This window comes from Phascolarctos cinereus, unplaced genomic scaffold (assembly GCF_003287225.1).
Source record: "Phascolarctos cinereus isolate Bilbo 61053 unplaced genomic scaffold, phaCin_HiC Scaffold_3;HRSCAF=262, whole genome shotgun sequence".
NCBI classification, from domain to species: domain Eukaryota; kingdom Metazoa; phylum Chordata; class Mammalia; order Diprotodontia; family Phascolarctidae; genus Phascolarctos; species Phascolarctos cinereus.
In genome coordinates, this window is record NW_027555736.1 from 207,118,180 (window position 1) to 207,145,254 (window position 27,075).

General features: G+C 38.2%; 2 protein-coding genes across 2 annotated transcripts in view; one reads left to right on the forward strand and one right to left on the reverse strand.

Annotated features, from left to right (window-relative positions):
- Positions 1-6,426, reverse strand: part of DGLUCY (D-glutamate cyclase) — a 174,446-nt gene extending 168,020 nt beyond the window's left edge. Inside the window, exon 1 of the mRNA XM_078151427.1 lies at positions 6,334-6,426. The gene's annotated coding sequence lies outside the window, so the exon portion shown is untranslated. The remainder of the gene's footprint in view (positions 1-6,333) is intronic.
- Positions 6,427-6,523: 97 nt separating this feature from the next.
- Positions 6,524-27,075, forward strand: part of RPS6KA5 (ribosomal protein S6 kinase A5) — a 210,619-nt gene continuing 190,067 nt past the window's right edge. The window contains exon 1 of the mRNA XM_021000385.2: positions 6,524-6,879. Within this exon, the coding sequence (XP_020856044.1) occupies positions 6,771-6,879 (109 nt within the window). The 5' untranslated portion in view covers positions 6,524-6,770. The remainder of the gene's footprint in view (positions 6,880-27,075) is intronic.

Consider the following 27,075-nt stretch of genomic DNA (forward strand, 5'->3'; position numbering starts at 1 on the left):
AAAGATACAGCACTCTGCATCGCAAAGATCCAGGGGGACCTAACTCCACAAGGTAGAGAGGTCAGCACAAGAATCCAGAGGACCAGGGGTAAGAACATGTAAGGCTGACTACCCCATCCAAAAGTGCAGCAAAGGGGGATGTCTGGCCCTAGCACAAAATCTCAAATCAGGACCTAAAGCTGGAGATTTAAGTAAATTGAAGAAAACAATAACAAAAAAGATAAATCTAACTTCAAAAAACCTGCAAGTAGAGATACAAAATTGGATTTTCCACATACATGTAGAATACTTAGAAGAAATAAAGTAAAAGATTTTATAAAAATGAAATGAATGCTCTTGAAGAACAAATTGGAAGAATAAGTAGTTTAAAAGAGAAAGTGGTAAATCTTATTAAAAAATAGAATACTGAAAACTAGATTACAGCCATAGAAATCCATGTATGAGACAAATATATTAGAACAAAATCAAACTACTGAAAAATTGAAGAAGTGTAAGATATGTGATATCAAAAATATCTTACCTGGGAAAAAGGTCAAGGAGAGACAACGTAAGAATCACTGGATTCTTTTAAAACCATAATTTTGGGGGCAGCTAGCTGGCGAAATGGATAGAGCTCCCGCCTTACAGTCAGGAGAACCTGAGTTCAAATCTGGCCTCAGACATTTCACACTTACTAGCTGTGTGACCCTGGGCAAGTCACTTAATCCCAATTGCCTCACCGAAAACCAAAAACAAACCATGATTTTAAAAAATTCTTTTTGCTATATTTTTAAAAATCATAAATTAAAATTTCCCAGATCTATTAGAACCACAGACACATAGTAGCTACCATCCTGTAGCTTTCTTCCCTTTCATAGCCACATGCCTAAAAAAAAGGTTTCTATACTGTTTCCTGCATTTTCTTCCCCCAGATTCATTTGCCAAACCCTGGAGATCTAGCTTTTGATTTTACCACTCCACTGAAATTATGCTCCCCAAGATTACCTGGATCTATTAATTGCCAAGTCTGATGGATTTTTTTTTCAGTCCTCATTTTTCTTGACCTCTCTGCAGCATTTGACACTGTTTGACACCCTTTCTTCTGAGATGCCATCTCTTCATTGGGTTTCACCATTCTGTGCCCTCCTGATTCTCCCCTCTTGGCCATACCTCCTCAGTCTCCTTTGCCGAATCATCTTTGTCCCCTTCCCTACCTATGTATATGGGTATTCCAGGACTTTGACTTAAGCCCTCTTCTCTTCTCTATTTAAACTGTTTTCTTGTCAATGTTAAAAGATCCCAGAGATTCAACTTTCTCCTCTATCCTGAATTTACAAGCCCGCTCCAGTCTCTCTCTTAAACTCCAGGCCTACATCGCCATTGCCTATTTGACATTTTTGACTGGATGTCCCATAGACATTTCTTTTGCTTTCTTTTGCCTGGAATCTAGACATCATCATTCTTTCTAGTCATTTCCTTCCAAACCATTCACATGTACTCTGACCACCCTACTCATCCCCCTCACATCAGGACTTGGACTCTGTCTCTGCGATCTTGGGCTCTATTAGTTGAACTTTCACCTTGTCTTCCATTATCCAGGCCACCTTGCCACTTCCTGGCCACTTTCAACCTCCTTCCACTTCTAGCTCCCCTTCGTGGTGCCTTCCCCATTAGAATAAAGGTTCTTTGAGGCCTGAGACTGTCTTACTTGCTTGTATTTGTATCCATAGTGCCTGGCACAGCACTTTATAAGTAATTTTAAATTAATTTATCTCAAACTTGACAAGTCCAAGGTAGACTATTCAATATTTTGCCCCTGAAACCTGTCCTTCAAACTTCTCTATTTCACTGGAAAGCATCACCATATTTCTAGTCACCTAGGTATACAAACTCAGAATTATCTCAGATCCTTCACTCTCCTTCACCCCTCACATCCAAGTTGCCAAGTCTTGTCAATTTTTCCTTCACGTTAGATTTCATATCTGTTCCCTCCCCTCCACTCAAATAGCCACAACCTAGTTCAGCCTCATGTTACCACTCTCCTTCCTAATGGGTGTCCTGGCTTCTAGTACCTCTACTCAACAATTCATTCTTCCCGCAGCCATTAAATTGACATTCCTAAAGCAAAGGTCTTACCACTGCTCCTCTGCTCAACAAATTCTGGTGGCTCCCTCCTCTCCTGAGTACAAAAACCAAATTATTCTGTATGGCATTTACAATCCTTCACAATCTGGCTCCATCCTTACTTTGAGGATTATTCCATATTATTGTCCTTCAAACACATTATGCTCCAGATAAAAGGCCTACTTTCAATTCATTGTGCATAACATTCCATATGGGCTCTCTGTCTTTACACAAGCAGTACTCCGTGCTTCAGAGAATTCCTAGATTCTTTTAAAGATTAGCAGAAATGCCACTTCCTACAGGAAGTCTATCCTAATGCTCCTAGTAGCTACTGCCCTTTTCTTGGAAATTACTTTGCATACATTTTGTTTTTAATTTTCTATACATGTGTCTTTCTTCCTCTCCCAATAGAATGTAAACTCCTTGATAGTAGGGACTGTTTTATACCTGACTCTGTATCTTCTTCGGTGCCTAGCACAGTGCCTGGAATATTGTAGCTGTCTAATAAAAACCTGTTGAATTGAAAATGTAATAGAAAAACTAAACAATTATATGTACAACAGTTGTGTAATAGCTGAATAAAATGTAGTTTATCAATACAAAGAATCCAGACATGTATGGGAAAACATATGAAATGATACAGAGCAAAAAAAAAAACAATTCAGAACAAAATATAAATACTATGACTATATAAAAAATAAGCAACAAAACATAAATACACAGAAGAAAAAGACACTGGAACAATAAAATGCTATTTTGTAAAAGTATATTTTTATTTGATAAAAATTTAAATAAGTTTAGAGTTTATGCTTTTATTTTTCATCTAGCTTGTTTGCTCATTTTTGCTTGGATCATTAGCATTTATAATAATTTTTTTTCTTAAGGAATGGCTCCCATTGCTTATAGAATAAAACACAAGTTTCTTCTCCTAACAATCAAGGTCTTCCACAATTTGGTTCAAACTTACTTTTCCAGTTTTATCTCATACTATTCCCTTTAACTCTCCGCTCTACTCTATCTGGATCACGAACTACTACTATTACTACTACTACTGTGGCTACTACTACTACTACTACCTACCTAACATTTATATAGTACCTACTATGTGTCAGGCACTGTGCTAAGCACTTTGCAAATATTATCTCATCTGATCCTTACAACAACCCTGGGAGGTAGATGCTATTGTTATCCCCACTTCACAGATAAGGAAACTGAGGCAAAAGTGGCTAAATGATTTGCCCTGGGGGTCACATAGCTGGTAAGTGTCTGGGCCAGATTTGAATTTAGTTCTTCTTGACTCCAGACCTAGAGCACTGTCCACTGTGCTACCTAGCTGCCCCTAATTTTATTATGCTGCTTCTACTTCCATCCATTTGTATATTACATCTCCATTTTTACTCTCCTTCCTCCCCATCTCTACCTGTTGAAATCCATCTCCTCCTTCAATATCCAGTCCAGGCACTACTTCAAGACTCCCCTGATACTCTTGGACTTCCCTACCTAGTCTTCCATCCTTCTCTTGGCCTTCTGTGTATTCATAACCTTCTAACCTGTATAAGAGGGTTTTTTTGGTAAGCCTTAACCCCTTCTATACTAGAACTAGGATTATGTAGTTTTTACCTTTGTTTACAACTCATGTTTTAGATGAGGAAACTAAGGCCCTAAAAGGTTGTAACTTATTCAAGTTTGAACAGGTAGAGAAGTAGCAGAGTCCAAATTTGAACCCATCCTCAGATTCCAAAGACTCATTCCTCTTTCTTTCTGTACTTCTATTTCTACTGTCCTTTTTTCAGCAATCATTATGTGCTATTGCACCTGCTAATATCCAAGGTCTGTCATTGCCATTTCTGTACATCTATCTGCCTGATGGTTTAACTCAGGGGCTCACCCTTTATTACTATATATCCTTTGAGCCTCCCTTACAGCATTCCATACAATCTGCCACATTATTTCAAGCTGGGTTTCAGTGTGGTCTCACCCATTTGTTCTGCTCACTCTGCTTGGTTGTCTCACTTCAATTGCCCTTATGGTAGTGAGTTAAGAATCCACCCTCAAAACAAGTCTCACCAGTGGAGCCATGTTAGAAAGCTGCAACCAAGATGATCACTTATGGTAAGTCTACATCATTTAATGTAAGTATAACTTGTGGGTGGCATTCATGAAATCAAATAATGAGGTAGATAAATGGGTCCAAATCTCACAGCCATAAAGTTGGACTGTTCTACAATCCACTCTTCTCTAAACCATTAAGCAATAGCATTCATTCATTGAAAATAATAATTGCCATGTAATACTTTAAGGTTTGCAAAAAACTTTAAATAAACCATATTTTTTGATTCTCACATTTGTTAACTACTTATGTGCAAGGCATTTTTTAGGTGATGAGCTGGCAACTGATTAGACATGGGAATGGGAGGGCTGGGGCAGAGTGACCAAGAAGGAACAAAGATGACCAAGTATGTATTTAGTCTTTAGTTTGATAGCCATCTGATTCTCCATAACTTTTTTAAAAAAATTTCTTTTTTTGTATGTTGTTGTTGTTGGGTTTTTTTGTTGTTGTTTTTGTGAGGCAACCGGGATTAAGTGACTTGCCCAGCTAGTAAGTATCTGAGGCCAAATTTGAACTTGGGTCTTCTTGACTCCGTGCCCAGCTCTCTATCCACTGTGCCACCTAGCTGCTCCTATCTCCATAACTTTTGTGTATAACTTGATCAGCAGGTTATGAGGTAGGTTTCTATAGTTACTTTCATCTCCTCTCAAATAAAATTTAAGCTTCCTGAAGGGGCAGGAACTAGTTCATTTCAGTCTTTGTAAGTACTTAAAAATTAATCAGTATCATAAGGAATTTTGGAATATTGACAATGAGAATTGCTTTTTTGACACTAGCTCTTGCTAGTCATTCTTTTGGAATTGTTCTTATCTAACCAATTGTGTGCTAACTTCCAGTGATACTTCCAATGTTGGGACCCTAAGCTTATTCTTTTTATGAAAAGACTGAGGTCTTCCTCTTCCTTCTGTTATCAAATAGTTAAAAGCCTTCCTGTTAACACATTGGGGAAAAATTATTTGAAAAGTGAGTTTAACCCACATCCTTCTGGCATATATCAAGCCCAAGTCACTTCTCTTTGGGCAATGAAGGAGACCTACAGGAAGGGAAACCAAATCTTGACCACACAGGAACCAGAACTGATAGAGCATGAGGAACAAGACTAGAAGTCACAGAATAGATGGCCATTTCTAAATTGGGTCACAATTATATGGGGTGACTCGTTGAAGAAAACATGTGGGCTATGGCTTTGCACAACTTTTTGTCTCCCAATTTACTTATTTGTCAGCTTTACTGTAACCATAGTATCTCCCACCTAAAGAGACAGAAATAAGCATATGCTGAAATAAAATATGAAATTTCTAATATTTTATATATAGCTAAAGTGCTCCTTGGGTCAATTTGAACATATGCACAAATCTTAAATTTCAGGTATACATGTTTATAGGTTAGTGACTCTTTGAAAAAACTCACAAAGGAGGAGGACATGCTTAACATTTTTTAGTTTTCAAAATCTGACCCTTTGGCCTGTTGTGAAATAATACAGCTACAACAGGCAGTATTCTAGTATATCCAGTAGTATTATATTTCTTATAATTATTTCTAGTTTGTAGGCAACGTCCAATTCTATTGTATCTGTTTTTATTTTCGATCTCATTTAATAAACATTCAAAATTCAATAAATAATATTACTCTGGGCTCAAAATTTTTACTTAGGAGCACTAGGATTCTGAGCTGACTTAAGGCCAAAGATCAGTTTTACACTGCTTAATTGTCTCCCCTTTGCCTGATTATTTAAAAGAATTTACCACTTTTCAGCCTTGAAATATCTTCTTCCAGCAGTTCACTTAGGAGATACGAATTTGATACCTTTTTGCTAAGAGGACACACACGTGAGCCGGGGTGCTGGTTTTGTGATTCCTTCCCGCCTTACAATGATTGACAGACCAAAGCCTCCAATCAGTTTTCGTCGCCCCTCCCCAATAGAAGACCAATCACAAAACCGGAACGCCTCCGGATTACAGTCCGAAGGAATGTTTACTAACAGAGCCGGGTGGGGGAAGTGGAGAGGTGTGGCTTGGGAGGGGTGATGGGCGGGGGGAAGAGCAAGATGTAGGTACGCCTGCGCAACAGGGGAAAGGAGGCCGGGGCGAGAGTGGGGCGGAATCTCGCTGCTCGCTTACCCAAGTGACGGAGGTCCTCCCCCTTCGCCTCCCCGCGAAGCAACAATTCGAGGAGCAGGGCGGGGCGTCTCGTGCGAAGGTCCAATACGGGCTCGCCTTGGCGGACGCGCGCGCCCGGAGTCCAATGGGAGATGGTGGTTCCAACGGCTTCCCTACCTTGCTGGCTGGGGGGGTGGGGTGGGAGGGGAGCTGGAGACTCAGCTTGGAGGGAGGAGGCGGAGGGGACGGGGTGAGTTTGGTTGCGCCGTACTCGCAGTGCCCTCGGGTAGGGGGAGGAGGCAGAGGAGGGAGGCGAACGGACAGAGCGGGAAGAGCCCGGTCTCTCCGTCCGAGTCCTGGAGCTGACACGCGGCGTCGGCCGGAGCTGTCAGCTTTCTGGGTGTTGTGTCGCCTGAGGTGCCCCACGTAAACGTCCCCGTGAGATCGAGAGAGGGAAAATGGAGGAGGGTGGCGGCGGCAGCGACGGCGGCGGCGGTGTCAGCGCCACGGGGACCAGCGTGGACGGAGGGGACCAGCTCTTAACTGTCAAACACGAGCTGCGGACGGGTGAGTGACCCCGCCCTCCGCCGGCTCGGGCGCTGTGGGGAGGCTAGGGGGGCGGGGGCTCGCGTTGCGGGGAGGCTGGGGGGGAGGAGGAGGAGGAGGAGGGAATGGGGCGCCTCGCGACGCTGGGCCGGGAGGGGAGAGGGAAAGGGGGGGAAGGGGGAAGCGACGGCGGCGGCGGAATAGAGCCGCGTAGCACAGGTCGGAGGGCCACCGTTCGGTCCGGGCGGGGGGCGGGGGAGGGGGGAGAGAGGGAGAGAGCGCGAGCCCCGGCGGGTTCGGAGCGCCGGGCGCTGGGGGTGGGAGGAGAGAGGAGGAGAGGGGGCGGGGGATGCCGGAGGGGGCGGGGCCCAGGGCGGAGCCCCGCGGAAGATTGGTGGAGGGAGCAAAGAGTGGGGTGGAAGGCGGGGAAAGCGGTGGTCTTGGGGAGGGGCGGTGGGGGCCTGGCGTCAGGTACCTTGGTGGGAGTTTTTGGGAGCAGTCCCTCGTTAAACGTCCCCAAAGCGTTTTAAATGTCTGTATCTTCCGCTCTTTCTGCGTGTTTGTTTTCCGTAGTTGGGAGTGTATGTTGGAGTTCCTCGCAATTTTTCCTCTGTGGTGACACTTTATGTCACAGTATCTTATCTAGGGTGGAAAGGACATTATTTAATAGTAACAAAAAAAGTTACATTGTCACATGGCATTTTAGTGCGTCTCTTCAAAAACAGCTTGTGGCTGTGTTTGTGGTTAACTACCTCGAGGTAGTGTGGTCCAAAGAGAGGAGGATGGGTACTCTCTTCTTCCTCCTCCTCCACCTAATTTTAATAAGGCAAAAGAAGCCTGGTCCTAAGGAGTGACCTGGTTTTGTTTACGATTAAAATAAAGCCCTATACTTAGATCTTGAGTATTTTAACTAAGACTTTTAAGCTTATGTAAATTATAAGAATTGTGTAAGACAATTAAAGCAGCAGGATTTAGTGAGTAAATGCTTTGAGCTTCTTGCTTAAAACTTCTTCACGTCAGTGGTTACTCGTCTAGGACTTGTCCTGGCTACTGCGTTTTCTTATCTGCCGGGAATCCCTGTTTTTAAAAACATCCGAGTGGAACAATTGTTAAATAGTGGCAGGTTGATTTATGAGTTTGAAGTTAAATCTCTGGTCAAATTGCAGAAACACAAAATAATTGTAACTAGTAATTTTTATTAGCACATTTGCTGGTGGTGTTTATTAAGTGCCTACGGAGCTTCCCATGTGGCATACTGGGCTGTTCCTTATGTAGCCAAGAAACTATGCATTAGGTTTTTAGTCGATTACAATAAACAATATAAGTATATTGTTCCTTCTTTTTCCCAACAGGTCAGAGAGTTAACTATTTCTCCCTGCTTGTTAGTTTCTGATTCTTTTTATGACACTTTGTTCAAGGTGTTGGGATTAGTATTTCACTTAATGCCAGGTGTAGTGACAGAATGATGCCTATATTTCTCATTTCCATTAAAGTCCAGTTATGGGACTTTTCATTTTAATTGTTTTGGGTCACTGTTAGACAAGGATGTGTTTCTTGAATGAATTACTCTGTAATCTTTTGAGTTCTAAAGTCAACCTATATTTAATCTTAATGCTTGTTCTGTTTATCACTTCTAGTGTATGAATAACGTATCAGTTCTAGTGTATGAATACAAATGGTATTTCAGAAAGACTACTGTAGGTTTTAAAAGTATATCGATTTTATCTTTCAGTGTTTTAATCCTTCAATATTTTTACATGAAACATAGGTGGTGTGTGCTGCAAATGTTACTTGAGTGGAGGTAAGATCATTAGATATTCACCATGGCAAAAGTCAGCAAGAAGCTTTGTGCCGAATGACTGAAGAATAACCCACTTATTCGTATTCAACAAATTGCTCAGTTTTTTCCCTTGCAGACAATGTTAGTTTTGTAGAAAATGAAAACTGCTTTCTTTTTTTGCTTTACCAGCAGCATATGAATCGTTACCCCAATTTTATATTGTAGAAGTATTTTTGACTGTTGTTGTAAATTACAGTGAACTCAGTAGTAGTATTAACGGGAAAGAAAATGAGCATTCACCTTGAGCTCTGGTTGAAAGGACAACTGGTCAGAAAATATAGTCAAAAACATTACTGAAATCTAACATACTAGAATTATTCATCTTCAGCCTATGAAATATGGTACTGTAAAAGATGCTAAAGCAGAGTTTCTTAGCCTTCAAGGGGTTGGTGTATAGATTTCAGGGAATAAGAGAACTTGGACAGTAAAAAAAAATTACCTATTTATTTTCGCTATCCTGTAATTGAAATTTAGCTTTTATTTCACTTATTAATGTGGGCAACAAAACATTCTGAGAAGGCATCCATAGATTTCATCAGATTGTCAAAGGATCCAATGACACCCAGAAAGGTAAGACCCCCTTCACTAGAGTAATTCAGTTAGATGTGGGACCTGTCCTCATTAATGTAGACATATCTATAATATGGTATTTGTCTACATTTAATGATTGTTTACTTGGTGCTGAGTACTATATATCAGGTGCTATGGGAGTGAAAGGGCATCTAAGGTGGTTCAGTGGATAGAGAGCACTGGGCCTGGAGTCAAATTGGCCTGAGACACTTAATAACTGTAGGACCCTGCGTAAATCACTTAACCCTGTTTGCCTCAGTTTACTCTTCTGTAAAACGAGCTTGAAAAGGAAATGGCACTCTCTTTGCCAAGAAGACCTCGAATGAGGTTAGAGCCACAAATGGGAGTGAAATGAATCAGAAACAAGCATTTATTAAGTGCCTAATATATGCCTGGCATTATACTAAGTACTTGGCGTCCGCCAAGGCGAGCCCGTATTGGACCCTTGCACGAGACGCCCCGCCCTGCTCCTCGAATTGTTGCTTCGCGGGGAGGCGAGGGGGGAGGACCTCCGACACTTGGGTAAGCGAGCAGCGAGATTCCGCCCCGTTCTTGCCCCAGCCTCCTTTCCCCTGGTGCGCAGGCGTACCTACATCTTGCTCTTCCCCCCACCCATCACTATCCTCAGTTCTTGAGGAAATTAAAATCTATAGTAGTTGAAGAGACAGAATACTCCTGAAAACTACTTAAGAATATTAAGAAAATAATTCATTTGGGGCAGCTAGGTGGCGTAGTGGATAGAGCACCAGCCCTGGAGTCAGGAGGACCTGAGTTCAAATGCGACCTCAGACACATAACACTTACAAGCTGTGTGACTCTGGGCAAGTCACTTAACCCTGTTATCTAGCCAAAAAAAAAAAAGAAAATAGTTCATTTTAAAGTGCAAAAAACCCCTCCCTCTTAGTATCTAAATACTCATTTGACATTTGGTATATGATATCTTATATTACTGTTCATCTTTTTTATGTTTATACTCAGCCTGTGCAACTAGATTTAATGCTTCTTGAGAGCTGGGACTATATTTCTTTTTCTATTTCCAGTACCTGTATACAGTAGACATTTAATATATGTATGCTGATGATGGCTATATAAGCCAAAGGGATGAAGAGAATAAAGAAGCAGTAAGAATTAGAGAGATTGATGAATACAGTGTTGTATTATTAATGTTATCTATAAATTGATCCATTTCTTATCTAAATTGTCTCCTGCCTTCACTCCTCCATTCTGATTCTGAAGTTAAAATTAATTTATCTTTTATCTTTGTTTTGTGTATATGGTGGATGAAAACAAGATAAATGTGTTTTGGAATTTAAGAACTTTCAAAAGTTTTGATAAATTTCATTTCTTTAAATTTTTAAAAAATTTTTTATTTTTAGTTTTTAAATTTTATTAATTTATTTTGATTTATCAACAATCACTTCCTATGCTTTTGCGTTTAAAATTTTTCTCCCCCTTCCTCCCCACCACCCTCCCCAAGATGGCGCACAATCTCATATAGGCTATACATTTACGTTCCTATTAAGCATATTTTCACGTTAGTGAAGTTGTAAGTAAAAATTAAAACCAATAGGAGGCGCCATTAGAAAGAGGAAATAAAACTCAACAGAAGAGGAAAAAAAATGATAGCGATTCTACTTCCATAGTTCTTTCTTTGGATGTGGATACCATTTTCCATCACGAGGCCTCTGGGGATGTCTTAGATCCTTGTATTGCTGAGAAGGGTTAAGTTTATCAATGTTAGTCATTGCGCAAAGTGGCTGTTATTGTGTACAAAGTTCTCTTGGTTCTGCTCACTTCGCTCAGCATCAGACCATACAAGTCTTTCCAGGTTTTTCTGAAGTCAACCTGTTCATCATTTCTTAGATAGATTTCATTTCTAAAGCAGCATATCAAGTAAGGAGGCCTACCTGGTTAGTTTATAGGTGTACTTTAGACATGTCTGTGTAGTGTAGTAGAAATAAGACTGGATATGGATTTAGGATGCATGGGTTCTACTCTCACTAACTCTCTTTTCTGATTCTTGCACAAGTCACTTAACCTCTATGGGCTTTCTGTTTTTTGTCGCTAATGTCAGATTGGTTGGATTAGTTAGCTTATAAGATTTTGAAAGTATAGATTTATGTAAAAGATAAATGCAGGAGTGGTTTTGCTCTACAAAAGAATTCACATGTGCATTTCTTTGAATAAAAACAAGTTCCCTAGAGCATTTTAAATGGGATTCCATTTAGAGTTTTTAATAAATAAGACAAAGTATTCTTATCCTAATACAAAATTTTGTTACTAGAAAAACTTCTTTAATTGATAAATTTTGGGTACCATACTGGCTTCTTTTTCAGCAGAGATCATCCTCTTGAAACTTAAGCATTTGGCTCTATAAAATACCTGTTATCTCATAATTCCTTACTTTTATGGAAGTAGGTGGAATTTTTTTCTTTTTCTATGTAAAACCCTAGTGGCCATGGTAGACTAACATCTAAGACGTATAAATGGATAGTTGCCTTGTTTCAAAAAAACAGATATGTTTTTGGTAGAACTTTATTTTTTTTTCTTTTTCTTTTTTTTTGCTAGGCAGTGGGGTTAAGTGACTTGCCCAGGGTCACACAGCTAGTGAGTGTTATGTGTTTGAGGCCGGTTTTGAACTCAGGTCCTCCTGACTCCAGAGCTGGTACTCTATCCGCTGTGCCACCTAGCTGCCCATTTGGTAGAACTTAAATTTAGTTTACGTTGACCTCATGCCTTCTTGGAATTATGAGTTAACTGATAAGCTTTTTTCATGATTCTATCCACACTGTACTACTAGCTGTTCCTTAATCTTGTTCCACTTCTTGCTTCACCATACATTTACTAAAGCTTTTCTCTATGTTTGGTACATGTTCTCTCCACATCTTTACCTTTAAAATTCTCCTTTCCTCAAGGTTTCCCTTTATATAACTCTTTCTCCATGACACCTTCCCTGATTTTCTTTCCCTCCTCTTAAATTCTGATATAGTATTTTGTAACTGTCTTATTCTTACTACATTCTAACTTGTCTAATACTTGTGTATGTGTATTATCTCTTTTATTAGATAGTAAACATCTTGAAGGTAAGTAAAGTGTTTGTCAGCTTTGTATCCCCAGTGCCCAATATGGTGCCTTGGTCTACTCAGAACTTTAAAACTGTTGAACTGAATTAAATTGATCTTTTAATTTTTCTCCACATTGCCCTTTTTTCATCCAAGACTCACTAATGAAACTCATGCATGTCTGAAATTACTGTGAGGGACCTGGTTGGCTTTCAGAGCTACTTGAAAAGATATGTAAACTTTAGAGAACCAGTAAGCTTTACATTGAACATAAGCCATCTCAGTCAGGGAAAGAGAAGAGAAAGCACAAGCAAATCACTCTCTGGTATCAGTTCTCCAGAATGGAAATTCAGCAATCCAGACACTCTGTCGCAGAGATTGTGCCAAAAGGCCTGCTCTAATCTCTCTCAATATTTGTGTAGACTGGATATCTGAGCCCACCCAAGAGCATATACCTATCTCACCTCTTGAAAGACTTCGCTTTCAGGGGAAGGGGAAGGTAACCTTTTCTTCTTAAGGCATAGTATCTCTTTAGTCAGTGGTTCAAAAACAAACTGAAGGTTTCTGTTCTCTCCTGTCTAGCAGGCTTCTTCATAGCTCCTTTAAATGCCTTGTTAGGGGGGTACTAGATTCCAAATAGTTGACTAATAGAAACAAACTAGTTTTTAGTGGAGTTTTATGTTACCTTATACAATTGCTCTGCCTGAAAAGTTGTATGTAAATAGAATTTTTCTACTTTAATATCACAGGATATGTGGTCTTATTGATATAGGAATTCTTTCAACCATAGAGATTTCAAGTTATTCATGAGCTGTCATCCTCAGTGACTCTTGATAATATCTTACTGTAAAAGTCCTTCATTTGGGATCCACTCAACATTCTGAGTCCTTCCTTTAGATCTTTTGACATAATGTCTCTACAAATGGAGCACATAGGTAGTCTGTCAATAGTTTTCTTTCTGAGTGACTGACTTACCTTTTTTTTTTTTCCAGTTATATCACATCATATATCATAGAAGCTTGTGAACTGGTTGACAGAAAAGGTTATTATGCCCATTTTATAGTTGAGAAATTGAGGCCCAGAGTATTTAAATGACTTGCTAAAGTGCACACATCTAGTTAAGAGATGGGACTTGAATCTATGTCTTCTGACTCCAGACCTCATCCTCCATACACTACACCATGCTGCCTTTAATCTCATTACCTTCTTGCAACTTATTAGAGATGTTGTTTTCTTAACTCTTTCAAATAATTTTTGAATACTACCTATTTACTGCTTCACTCGAAGTATCTTTATACCAACTAGAACTATTTCTGTTCTGTCTTCCTTATTTAAGAGCCATGCCCTAATGAGAATTCAGCAAAAGTGAAGATATCCAGAGGTTAAAAGCGAGATTGAAAAATAAAGAATAGAATCTTCAGATGGAAAATTGATATTCCTCACCTTAGAAAGGGTAGGCCTTTGTGAATACCTCGTTCACATATGAAGAGGCTAGCAAGATAGTGAATGAGTCTTCAGGGAAAGAATTGTATTCACACCTTTGTCTCCAACCATTCTTCTGTACAACAGTGCAAAGGAGTATGGTGCTTGAAAACAGGCTAATAATATGGAATGACTTAAGGAAGGAAGGGACTTTTAAGTAAGGAAAAATTTGTCCAAAAGCTATGAGCCATTGACCTATATGAAAGAGCTCAGTAATACTCCAGCTGAATAAACGCAGTTCCTACCCTGCCCCCTGGTAGAGTCAGTGGCTGAAAGTAGAAAAAAAAAACTGCAACTACCTATTGAAGAGGGAGCCCAGGAGACCAACAGATCAGCCTGTCTAGTACAGAAGCAGTAGAGCCTAGTGAACAGCAGCGCCAAATGACCTGTTCCACAGATTGGCTCCTCTAGCTATTACACTGCACCCTAGGAAGAATAAACACAGCTGAGCCAGTGATCTAATGGAGACACTATGTCCAGCAAAGAGCCAGCACAGGTGAAAAGTAGAGAATCTTATAATGAATTTTGTGAGAACTCTGGAGAGACAAAGTTCATCAAGTTTCTGTAGCTCCAGAGTTGTAAGTTGCTTTGGTCACGTGCATCCACTATGTTGAGGCAGCTGTGTGGTGCAGTGGATAGAGTACTGGGCCTGGAGGTAGGAAGACTAAACTTACTGAGTTCAAATCTGGCCTCAGACACCTACTAGCTATGTGACCCTAGGCAAGTCACTTAACCCTGTTTGCCTCAGTTTCCTCATCTGTCAAATGAGCTGGAGAAGGAAATGGCAAACCACTACAGTACCTTTGCTAAGAAAACCTGAAATAGGGTCACAAAGAATCTTACATAACTGAAAAATGACTGGACAACAAAATCCCCCAGCCCACTACCATTATACTTAAGGTTGGTGCCCACTCTACCCCTTTTGTACTCTGTGTGTGTTTATGGAAGAGTGAGCCCCTGATGTTTAAGGGAAGTGTTTTGTAATTTATCTCTTTGCTGTATGCCCTTTGAGTAAATGCCTTTGCTAAAGAACTAATAGAGTTGACTAGATGATTAAGGTGAAGCACACTGGTGGGGGCTTGTGCATTAGTATTTATAAGGCTAGCCACTTTACAAGGTTACCCTTAGAATCCTGGAAGTACTAACAGCTGCCATCTTAGGGACCCATTTTGCCAATGGGTGAGTGAGCCCTAAGGAGAGTGTTTATACTTGTCTTGAGTGAGAGATACCACTATGTGTTTGTAAGTAGGAGGAAGTGGATTTCCTCAGCTCTTGGTAAAAGAGCTTAGCATTGTACTCTCCTAGTTTTCTTCCTATCTGCCTTAACTCTTCTCAGTCTTCTTTAGTGGTTCATCTTCTACTTCCTGTTTTATTTGTATGACTATATGTATCAGAGCTCTGCCTGAGCCCTTTTCCCCTTCTATAATCTCTGTTATCTCAATAGTTTCCATAGATTTATTTATTGGCACTATGCACATGGCACCTAAGTTTATATATATCCAACTTTCATCTGAGTGACAGAGTTGCAAATTGGCACCTCTTCCTCTTCCCTGAACACGTTTAGGCATTTCTGTGCTGGGTTTGGGACCTCTTCTTGCCCTGATGCACACTCTTTCCCTGCACTGGAATGCTCCTTTCTACCACTTCTGGCTAGTTCTCAAACTCAGTGTCAATAGATCTTTATCTCTATCTCCTTTTGGTGAACTGGTTTGGGAAAACGACTTATGGTGACTTTTTTTCTTGGATTTGCAATCAGGTCTTGGTGTGGTACAAAATGCACTTAGACTAATTGGAGGGTTTGTGAGGAAGAACTTGGCTGTATTTCTTTTTGGTACTTTACCATCTTGACTGTGTGCTAGAACTCATTCTTTCCTCTAAAACCCTCTTCTCTTCTGAACTTCTGTATTTCTGTTGAAGGTATTCTAATTCTTCTAGTTGCCCAAGTTCACAACCTCAGGGCAATGTTAAATTCTTCACTTTGTCTTACTAGGCCTAATAATTAATCAGTTTCTACATCTTAAAAATCACATTTGTGAGCTAAAGTCCCTTATTACCACTTGCTTGAATTATTATAATAGTCTCCTTTTTGAGGGGGGTGGTAGTAGAATAAGGAGCCAGTGGTGGCTTTTAAAAAGAAAAACAAAACAAAACATTTATTTTCTCTTCTTTCTACTTTTACCTCAATTTAAAAGAAAAAGAAAAACAAGGCACTTGGCAAATAAGCATAATCATTTGAAACAAATTCCCACATTGTACCTGTGCAGTGTACAGGTACAATGTCCAACGTACATACACAGTGTACATGACATTCTGAGTCTTGACCATCAGCTCTCTGTTAGTAGATGGGTAGCATAGTTCATTATTCTATAGTTCATCTGGAATCATGGTTGGTCCTCGAGTTGATAGAGTTCTTAATTCTTTCAAAGTTGTTTGTCCTTATGATGTTGTTATTATTGTGTAAAATCTTCTCCTATTTCTACTCACCTTATTCTTTTTTCTTTTTCTTTTTCTCTCTCTCTTTTTTTTTTTGGTGAGGCAGTCAGGGTTAACTGACTTGCCCAGGGTCACACAGCTAGTAAGTTTTCAAGTGTCTGAGGCTGCATTTGAACCCAGGTCCTCCTGACTTCAAGGCTGGAGCTTTATCTACTGCACCACCTAGCTGCCTCCCACCTTATTCTTCATTGGTCTCCATCTTCCCAGGTTTCTCCAAACCCAGCCTAACCCGTTTGTCATTTCTTATAGTATGATATTATTACATTACATTCATATAACATAATTTACTCAGCCATTTTGTAGTTGATGGGCATCCCCTTAGTTTCTAGTTCTTTGTCACTATAAAAAAAAACCGCTATAAATATTTTTGTACATGTGAGTCCTTTTTTCCTGTCTTTGATTATTTTGGGGTATAAGCCTCTTGGACATTTCACTGGGTCAAAGACTGTGTGCATTTCATTGATTTATTTTTTTGCACAGTTCCAAATTGCTTTCCACAGCAAATGAACCAATTTATAGCTTCACCCACAGTGTATCGCTGTGCCTGTTTCCCCCAGCCCCTCCAGTATTTGTCATTTTCCATTTTTTGTCATCTTTGCCAATCTAATGAGTGTAGCTTTAATTTTCCTTCTCAAATTATTAGTAATTTGGAGCTTTTCTTATCTTATGGCTTTTGTTGGCATGGATGTCTTCCTTTGAAAACTTCATGTTAATATCTTTTGCGCATTTATGACATAAGGAATGGCTTTTCTTCTTATAAATTTAAACCAGTTCCTTGAAATATCTTGAAAATTAGATCTTTATCAAGAAACTGCAAGAGCCTCCTAATCTTCTTTCCTCCACTCTCTCTTAACTCTAATCCATCTTCCACATCCATAACTGTTATGTCTGAGCCACATCATTTCCCTGCTCAACTTGAGAAGCTTCAGTGGTTCCATATTGTCTCTAGAATAAACTACTATGGCATTTAAAGCCTTTTACAATCTGGCTGTAACCTATCTTTTCAGATTTTTTTTTATTATTTCTCATATAACCTTTATTTAGCCAAACTGGCCTAATGGTTGTTCCCTTTACGTGGCATTCTGTCTCTCACCTCTGTGCAAAGACACACGTCCTCCATTTCTGAAATACTCTCCCTATTCACATCTACCTCTTGGAACCCAGCTCCGGTGTCTCCTCCTACAAGAGAGGCCTTTCCTGATATCCTTCTCCTTCCATTATTGGTACTCCCCTTCTTGTTGAGATTTTTCATATTTGTGTGTGTATTGTTTGTTGCCTTATCTCTGTTTATGTTGCTTTCCTCCACTAAAATATAACAAGGACAAGGACTGTTTTCGTTTTTATCTTTGAATGCCTGGCATGTAGTAAATACTTAATAAAGTCTTATTGACTTGATCTTTTCAAATTAGAGAAATCTTTGATTTTACAATTAATAGAAATCTTAGACGCTTAGTCCAACTCTTATTTTACAGATGAGGAAATTGAGGTCCACACAGGTTAAATGACTTGCTCAAAGACACACAATTACATGACAGAAGCAGGAATTTGGATCCTTTGACTCAAAATCCATTTGCTCTGTGCCATACTTTGCCTTCCCATTTCTTTAACATTTATTCAGCAAGTATATATTTAAATGCCTATTTATACTAAGCCCTTGAGATATGAAGACAAAAAAGAAATTAACCTTGTCCTCTTGGAGCTTACATTCTTTTTGAGGGAATCAACAAGTACACAGGTAAGTAAATACCAGACATACAGAATAAGTTTCTGGGAGGGATAGCGTTAAAAGCTGTGGGGACTAGGATAGGCTCCTAGTGTAGAAAATGGCACTTGGGCTGTGCTATGAAGAAAACGAGGGATTTTCCAAGGTGAGGAGGAAGTGCATTTCAGGCAGGGGAAACAACTTGCAGAAACATGTTGACAAAGGCATGAAACACCGTGTATGGGGAACAGCATGTAGGCCACATTATCTGAAATATATGCGAGAAAGACACTGATGTGCAATTAAGCCTAGAAAGTCTCCATTTTACATTTGTTGCCCTGCCTGGTTTCAACTCCATGGAACATGATCTCCCTCCCAGGATAAATTGATCGCTTCTAAACTCCCCCCACGCTGCTAACGTTGCAACCTTGATTGACACCCTCAGTCTTCTCTCTCTGCTTGAAGGGATGGAATGTTGACAAACTCCCAATGGATTCTTTTAGAGAGGGCAGAAACTTCACTTTGCATCTACTGCCCTGCCTGGTTTCAGCCGCATGGAACAATATGCCCTGTGCCAGGTACTCCCTGATACCTCCTTCCTTCCCACCTTTCCTGCCTTGTGTGTGTGCGTTATCTGCCCCTTTAGATTGTAAGCTCCTTAAGAGCTAGGACTATCCTTTTTAAATGCATCCTCAGGTTGGCACGGTTCCTGGTTACTAGTAAGCATTTAGTAAATGTATATTGGAAAGTAGACTGGAGGCAGATTGTGAAAGGCTTTCAGTGCCCTGTAGCACAGTTTGTATTTAATCCCAGAGGCAATAGAGTGTCATTGGAGTTTCTTGAGCAGGAGAGTGATATGGTGAGATCTGTGTTTTAGGAATATCACGTTTTTAGTTATGTGAACAGATGAAAGATTGGAGAAGGGAGAGACTGGTGGTAGGGAAGTTAATTAGGATGCTGTTGTAGTAGTTTAGGCAAAAGATAATGAGAGTTGTGGCTATGTGAAGGAAGAGAAAGGGTGGGAAGAAATTCTGAACTAGAGTAAAAAGCAAAATTTAAATATGTGAAATAATGGAAAGAGCACTGGATTTGAAGTCAGAGGACCTAGGTTTGAATCCTGGCTCTGCTGCTGACTACCTGTGTGGCCTGAGGCAAGTCATTAAACTTCTCTGTAAAGCCTTAGTTTTCCCACCTTCAAAATGTCAGAGTTGGATTAGTTAATATCTAGGATTTCTTCCAGTTACAGATCTTGCAAAATAGCTAAGAGTCTATCTTCATTTTAGCAGCCTTACAGTTTCCTTCTGAACTTGGATCTTTTTTTCTCAAGGGTCCTAAGTTCCTTTTTCTTCATATTACCTTATAACGTAGGTAAATGGAATATGCTTAAAACAAAATATATAAAAGCAATTTTTTTCTTTTTTGTGAATATTTGACATACAAATCAGAGGGTACCGTTTTTGGAATTTCATTTGATGACTACTTTAATGTCCAGTTTGGAAATTATTTTGAAAGATCTTTGCATGTATGTTTATAAATATACATATTGAAAATGGATAATGTATATGAAGTTAATTGCAAAAGAGAATAACTCATTATTACTCTAGTGTCAAACTTAGTGAAATTGTTAAAAGATACTTGTAACATTTGCCATAGATACTGACACTTTTCTCTGTAAAACTAAAGATGTAGAGATAGAACTAGGTGTTATTATATTTTTACTTTTAAATCATAACATAGTTCCAGTGAGTAAAATCTTTAAGTAAAAAATGGCTTTTTACACCCAACTTTGGTACTTTGGCAGATTTGTGATTTCACCAGTGTAGATATTCCATGCCTTATGAGCCTGTGCAGTACTTGAACATGTCACTCTATAAAATAGTGCTGTCCTCCATAAAGTATCAAACTAACATACTGGAGACCTCTTGCTCCTTCTTTTAATGTCTGGGGCTAGGAATTAACGTTATAAAAAGACATAACATTTTCCATATTCCCTATATTGAACTCTTAGCAATGCAGACTGACAACTGATCTGTGACTTATTATTTTAAAAGTTGCCTGAAAGAAATGGAAAGTGAGGGAATCAATTGGGAAATGGCTAAACAAGTTGTGGTATGTGAATGTAGTGGCATACCATTGTGCTACAAGACACAATGAGCAGGCAGATTTCAGGAAAACCTGGAAAGACTTACATAACTGAAGCTGAGTGAAGTAAACAGAACCAGAAGAACATTTTACGCAGCAATGTTTTGCAATGATCCACTAGGATAGACTTAACCCTTCTCAGCACTACAATGATCCAAGACAATTCTGAAAGACTCATGATGGAAAATGCTGTTCACATCCAGAGAAAGAACTGTGGAGTGTGAATGCAGATGAAAGCATACTATTTTCACTTTTTGGTTTTTTTTTCCTTTGTGGTTTTTCGCTTTTGTTCTGTTTCTTCTTTCACATCATGACTAATGTGGAAATATGTTTAACATGCTTGCACATATATAACCTATAACAGATTGCTTGCTGTCAGGGGAAGAGGAGGGAGGGAGAAAAATTTGGAACTCAAAATCTTATAAAAAAAAGAATGTTCAAAACTGTCTTTACATGTAATTAGAAAAAATAAAATTCTATTAAAAATAAATTAAAAATTGCCTGATGACAGTGAGAGGTGAAATGACTTGCCCTCGTGAGCTCATAGCCAGTACATGTCAGATTTAAGACTTGAAGCCAATTCCAGGTCTTCATGACACAGATTGATAATCTTCTATTCACTATGTCATGTTGTCTGTCTTCTTTTTTTATTAATATGTTTTCAGAAAAAGACATTTTCTCTGAAAATTATTTGGTTACATCTCATATATTTTGGTCTTTTGTCTTAGTGTCATTATTCTCTTTAAAAATATTAATTTTTTGTTTCTAAGGTTTGTTCTTGGAATCACTTATTATTTAAGATTATGTTGCTTGGCCACAATTTAGGTTTACTACTGTTATTGTATTATGATCTGTAAGGGATCATAGGAACATATTATGAACTTACAAAAATCAGTATTGATTTTTGATCCAGTTTGGCTCTCCCTGGTTTAGGTATCTAGACTATATTTGTTTCATGGAAAGTGTTTAGTAAATATGAGTTTTAAATGTTGTTTAAATGTTAATGTGTTTAAATGTTAAATGTGATTTTCTTTAATCAAATTCTCTTATATTAAAATATTTCTCTCAAGCCAGCACTAAGTCTTTTGGACTTGTTTGGATTGCTGTTTTTAGTTCAGCCTGACTCAGATTGTCCTCTGGTTCAGGCTATTAATTGAAATGAAATGAGACACTCACATACCCCACTACCTTTAACAAAAGGAAATTGGTTCAGAAATAGCTTGCAAGAATATTCATCGAAGATGTAATATTAGTTCACTGGCTTCAGTTCTCTTTGTCTTGATATTTACCATGGTGCTGCTGCACCTTCTCAAAAGGGTATGTTGACTTACCTGGCAGTGGGAAGACTTGAGGAATGCCAACTAATTATGCCTTAGATCAGTGGTCTCCAAAATGGAAGGAGGCTATGGCATGATCCCCAAGGTTGTGTGATAGCTAGTTGGAGGGTAGGAAAATGGATCACATTTGATTCTTCCTTTGTTACATAGTCAGAGACTTGTCTCTAACACCATTATCATATTCCATTCATTCTTTTTTATTCAACATCCTGCAATCTTCTCCTTCGCACAGTTGTCTTCTGTGGCTAGTCCAGACATAGGCGCCTCAGGCTAGTTATGAAGTAACCAGTCAACCAGCCAGTCAGTAAATACTCATTAGAGCCTAGTATGTGCCAAGCACTGTGCTAAGGCATTCACTGAGGTACCTGTAATGGGTATGAAGGCAAAATTATACTCTGCCTTCCCAGTGTTCCTGTACTATAGCTTGTAAGATACTCCCCCCCCAACATGTTCACATGGGCACATGCACGTATGTATACACACACACACACACACACACACACACTCTATTTTTCAGCAGGAAAGAGTGAATAGCCTAGGATGAGCTAGACAGGTTACAATTTGTGTTGCAAATCTTATTATATTACCTTTCCCCTCAAATGTATCCTTCTCCAAACTTCCCTGTTTCTGCCAAGGGTACCAGCATCCTTGTCTCCATGTTTTCAACCCTTTAATTATCCTTGACTATTTCTGAAACTGAAACTGCTCTTTTCAAAGTTGCCAATGATTTCTTAATTGTCAAATCTGATGGCCTTTTCTCTGTCTTCTTCCCTCTTGCCCTCTTTGCAATAGCATTGGACACTTTTAGGCATTCTCCTTTCCTTACCTACAGCAACCCATAGAAGAGAGAATAAGTGTGTCACATAACAGAACTGTCATATATTCATACTTAAGGAAGAAGCATAGAAACAGAATTTTCTAACATGTTTAAAAATCTAAATGGTTTCAGTGGATTTTCAAGCTCATTTGCTAAAAATATAAAAATTCAACACCTTCCAGTTAGTTTGCAAGAACAACTAATTGACATTGAGGAAGAAGGGAATTTACTAGCTGAATTTAAATTAAAACCTTCACATAATTGATGGGTGGGATTAAAAAAATTAATAAATGCCGTGATTATTAAGCAGTCAACAATGGACTTCTTCCATGTGGATCAGTATTTCTTTTGTGAGCTATTTTTTTTTTCAACTAAGATAACTATTAAAATCAAGTTTTGAAATAAACTAAGCTTAGAACTAGACCTTCAAATCACTGAATCGCAAAGTGTTAAATGAAGATTTTCAAAACTAATAAAGCATGTTCAATCATATTGTTCTCATTAAGCTTCCACATAGTCACCTTATCTTAAGTTTTAATTTATATTTTTGTGTTTCATAATGTGCGTATCATTAGTACAATAGTACATGTATGTTATTTTAAAATAAGTAAACATACATATATGATGAGTGCAATTTAAAAAAATGGCAATCTCAGCCATAGGCAAGCATGAAGCTATGTCATTGGTTTGAACTTTAATCCCATGGAACAATTGAGTTGGGATGACAGTTTTATTACTTTTCTAGGGAAAAGCTAGCCTAAGGGAAGGGACCTTTCAGTCTTATTGCCCTGTACTCCAACAAGATAATTAGTAGATCTTGGCTGCTTGCAAGATTTGTTGTTCCACTTTGGAATTTTGGGACTTGACTTTCAAGGGGAGTTGAACTTAGAGTTTCTGTCAGACATCTATGAATTCTATAAAGCTATCCTTTTCCCTTTGTTTCCAACACTGTGGGGCAATTTTCTTGTATGATTTCCTGAAGTAATCTCTTTAGACTTTTTATTTCATTGCATTCTTCTGGAAAATCAATAATTCTCAGATTTTTCCACCACACTTGTATTCAAGATAGATCAGTTTCTCTGGCTTCTTGAGAACTCACATTTTCTTCCAATTTTTCTATTTAAAAATTTTTGTTTTCACATTTTTTCTTCTGTCTCTATATCTTTCAATTTCGTATCTGTCAATCGTTGTCTCCCCCCCCTCCATAATTCAGTTTTAAGAAATTCTTAACCATTTGTTCCTTGATCTATTGTTTTATTGGCATATTTTAGTCATTCTTAGAAACCCCAAATTTCTGTCCTCATTTTCTTTTTTATTGCTTCTTTTAAAATTGATTTTTTTGTAAAGAGACTAGGTCTCTCTGTCTTGCCCAGGCTGAAAGAATAAGGGAGTTTTCATAGCTGGTCTCACTCTGATCAGCACAGAAGCTTTGACTTGTTCTGTTTCTGACCTGAGCCTATTTTATCCCTTCTTGGACAAGTTGGGTGGAATCTTTTACCTGGGGATTCATTATATTAATGCTGGACTTAATACAGACATCCATTCAGCAGCTTAGCTTACATAAGCTCAGAACTCCTAAGCTCAAGAGCTATACCTGCCTTTGTGTCCCTCAGTGTCATATATACCTTCATATGTGGTTTTTAATTGATCTTCTAAACCAGTGGTGTCACACTCAAATAAAAAGGGATCCTGGAGGAAGCATATTGACTAAGAAAAACACAAATTACATTATCTGTGTTGTATCGTATTTTAATTTATTTTGTTAAACATTTCCTAATTACATTTTATCTAGTTCAACCTCAGCAGACCGACTTCAAGTTTGATAGCTCTGCTCTAAAATACTTTGGAAATTCTTGTTGTTCCATTATAATTTCTGGGGGCCTGGTTGCTATTGCAGTATTTTCCTTTTCATCTAGAGGAGTGTGGCATAATGGATAGAAAGTTGGCCTTGAAGCCTAGAAGACCTGAGTTCAAGTCCTTCTTCTGACATACACTGGCTATGTGACTCAGGGTAAGTACTTAACCTGTTAGTCCTTTGTACAGTTCTCAAAGATTAGAGAGAATAAATTAGGTAGAAGGTGCTGACCTGCATTGGTAAAGGGAGTTTCTTCATCTGGATGTTCCCTCTACCAAAGAACTACAGGTCCAATATATATCGCAGTCTCTGGGGTATTTGCATCACCTTTTTTTTTATTCCATAATATTTATTGTATTAGAGTGTTTTTTTGACTTTTAGCTTTTATTCCCTAGTATCTGTCAGGTTATCCTTGTGATACATTATTATCTGTTTCCTATAGTTCATTATTTTATGACTGATTTCCTGTTATTTTGAGGTGATGATGATAAGTCACTAGTCCATCTTGCCCCAAATCCATTCAGTTGTGTTTGTTTTTGGAGATTATACCAATGATATTTTTCTCATTATAGTATCTTCTCCACTTTTACATATTTTGAAAAATCTTGCATTAGAAATGTCATTGCTGCTTGCACATGTTTTCTCTGTACTTGATCTAATCCAGTTGTTCTACTTGACATTTTCTTAAGTACAATTATATACTATTGAACTTAGAGTTCAAATGTGGATTCCCTATCATCAGTAATGAAAATAGCCCTGCAGTTAAATTTGTTCCATTTCTCACCATTACCCACTTATAATTTCATCATATATTTTTGGCGTAGTCTGGCTTAGATGGATCTCATTCTCATAGACATTTTATTCTCTACTACTTTTGTTAGATGATGCTCTTTGTAATATTTACTATCCTCTTCTGTAGAGCTCTGCAGACATGTTTATATTGTAAACCAGTGTTTTTCTTGACTGACATACCTCTCTGCTTAACAAGGAAGTCATGCATTTTCAGGCTAAAGTAGTTTTGGGGACCTTGGCCTCCTTTTTGGGGTGATTGTCTTACTTTGAAATAGATTATCACCATTTCCTATAGTTTACCCAATATAGTTTTCTTTTTTTCCATTTCCTGTTTTTCAGCTTCAGTAGTTTGTCTGAATAGGTTAGATTGGAGCCCTAACAATTGCATATAGTATCATCTTCTAGTTTGGTCCCATTCTTAGTCTTTCTGACTCAATACTTTGACTGCTGGTGAACTCATCTGTTCCTACAGTTTCAACTATCACTTCCATGATTATACTTCAGGTTTGGGTTTCAATATTTTCTCCAAGCTTCAGATGACATTTTCAGTTGTCTCTGAATATCTGTATCTGGATGCCCACTTGCACTGCAAACTCAACATAACCAAAATTGAATTCATTATCTTCTTCCTTGACCTGCAAAATAGGGAATTCCTGACTCTTTGGGCTCAGAATGAAGACCTCATTGAGAGCATGTCACATAAATGGATTTATAGAAAAAAGAGAACCACAAAAAAATTTTTGATGAAAAATTTCAAAAACTTAAAGGGATAATTTTCACCTTCTGACTGAATCTAAATGAGTTCAAGAAGCTCATATTTTAGAAAGCCAAGTAAAAGGCAAGGTTTTATGAGAAAAGTTATTTTATAACTTTAATGATTAGGTTAGTTCCAGTAAATGAGATGCTAACCATGTATTCCTAGGTTAGAGTTTTGTGGGGGAAAACATGCTGAATAAAATTGATTGTGTCTAATTTCTTAAAGACAAATATATTTTTACAAGGTTTGCATTTAGTTGGTATTTGCATCATCTGCTCTGAATCAGGTTGAATTTTTCTTGTGCATCTTAGTGAGATATACACTAGTTCTTTGTTTTGTTTAGCTTTCTTCCAGTAGTACTGAGTAAAATAAATTGGATTTTTGAAGAGTACCTAAGTTTTCACTAAGAGGATTAAAGGTAATTTCTCCCCATGTTATAAGTTGCATAACATTCTTTTTTGTTAAAATTTTAAAAATTGAATCCTACATTTATATATAATTTTCCTTATATTATTGAGTAATCTTAACTCCAGAATATTGGAATGAATCATGATTTTTTTCCTACTTCACCTTGGCTGTGAAAAGGCTCTGTAAAAATACAGTTTTTAATTGAGGAAGTTGTGTACAATTGAGTTTTTATGTACTTAACTTTACTGCTATATTAATAACTCATTCCCTACATTGTCTTACCTTCCATGTAGGTAAAACTCCAACCATGTACATTACAAAGTTGTATTCTTTAGTGCACAATTCTGAATACTGAGAACAGGTTTCATACGCGCCCATGCTAGGTATTCCTTTTTATGTTAGTAATTTTGTTTTTCAGTGTCCTGGAGATGTCTCAGCTATGCTTTGCTGTAACTAGTTTTGGAATAAAGTTTTTGAAGATAAAGGTGTATCCTTCTTTTTAAAAAATTCAATACATGGAAATTCAAATATAAATCAGATAATTTCAGTGATGGTTATTTGTTTTACAAGGGAATTTTTCACATTTCCAAGGATCCAAGTCATTATAGTATAAAAATTAAGAAAAATTATATTTGAAGAAAAAAGAATTTCTTGAATATTTCCAGTATTGCATATTAATAACCACGTGGGGTAGTGCAACACATTAGACTGGGAGTGATGAGAACATGCCTTTTAGTCTTGGCTTAGCCACTAATGGGTTTTGGTCTTGGCTGTCATCTCTGGGCCTCAATTTCTTGTGTCTAAAATAAGGGAATTGAATTACATGATTTCTGAGCTGCTCTCCCAGCCTTTGATTATATGGTTCCCTAAAGTGAGTTTCACCTATATTCATACTGATTGGGAGATAAGCTTATCACTTTTCCTTTACGTAATGTTTTATCATTGCCTGTGGTTGATATT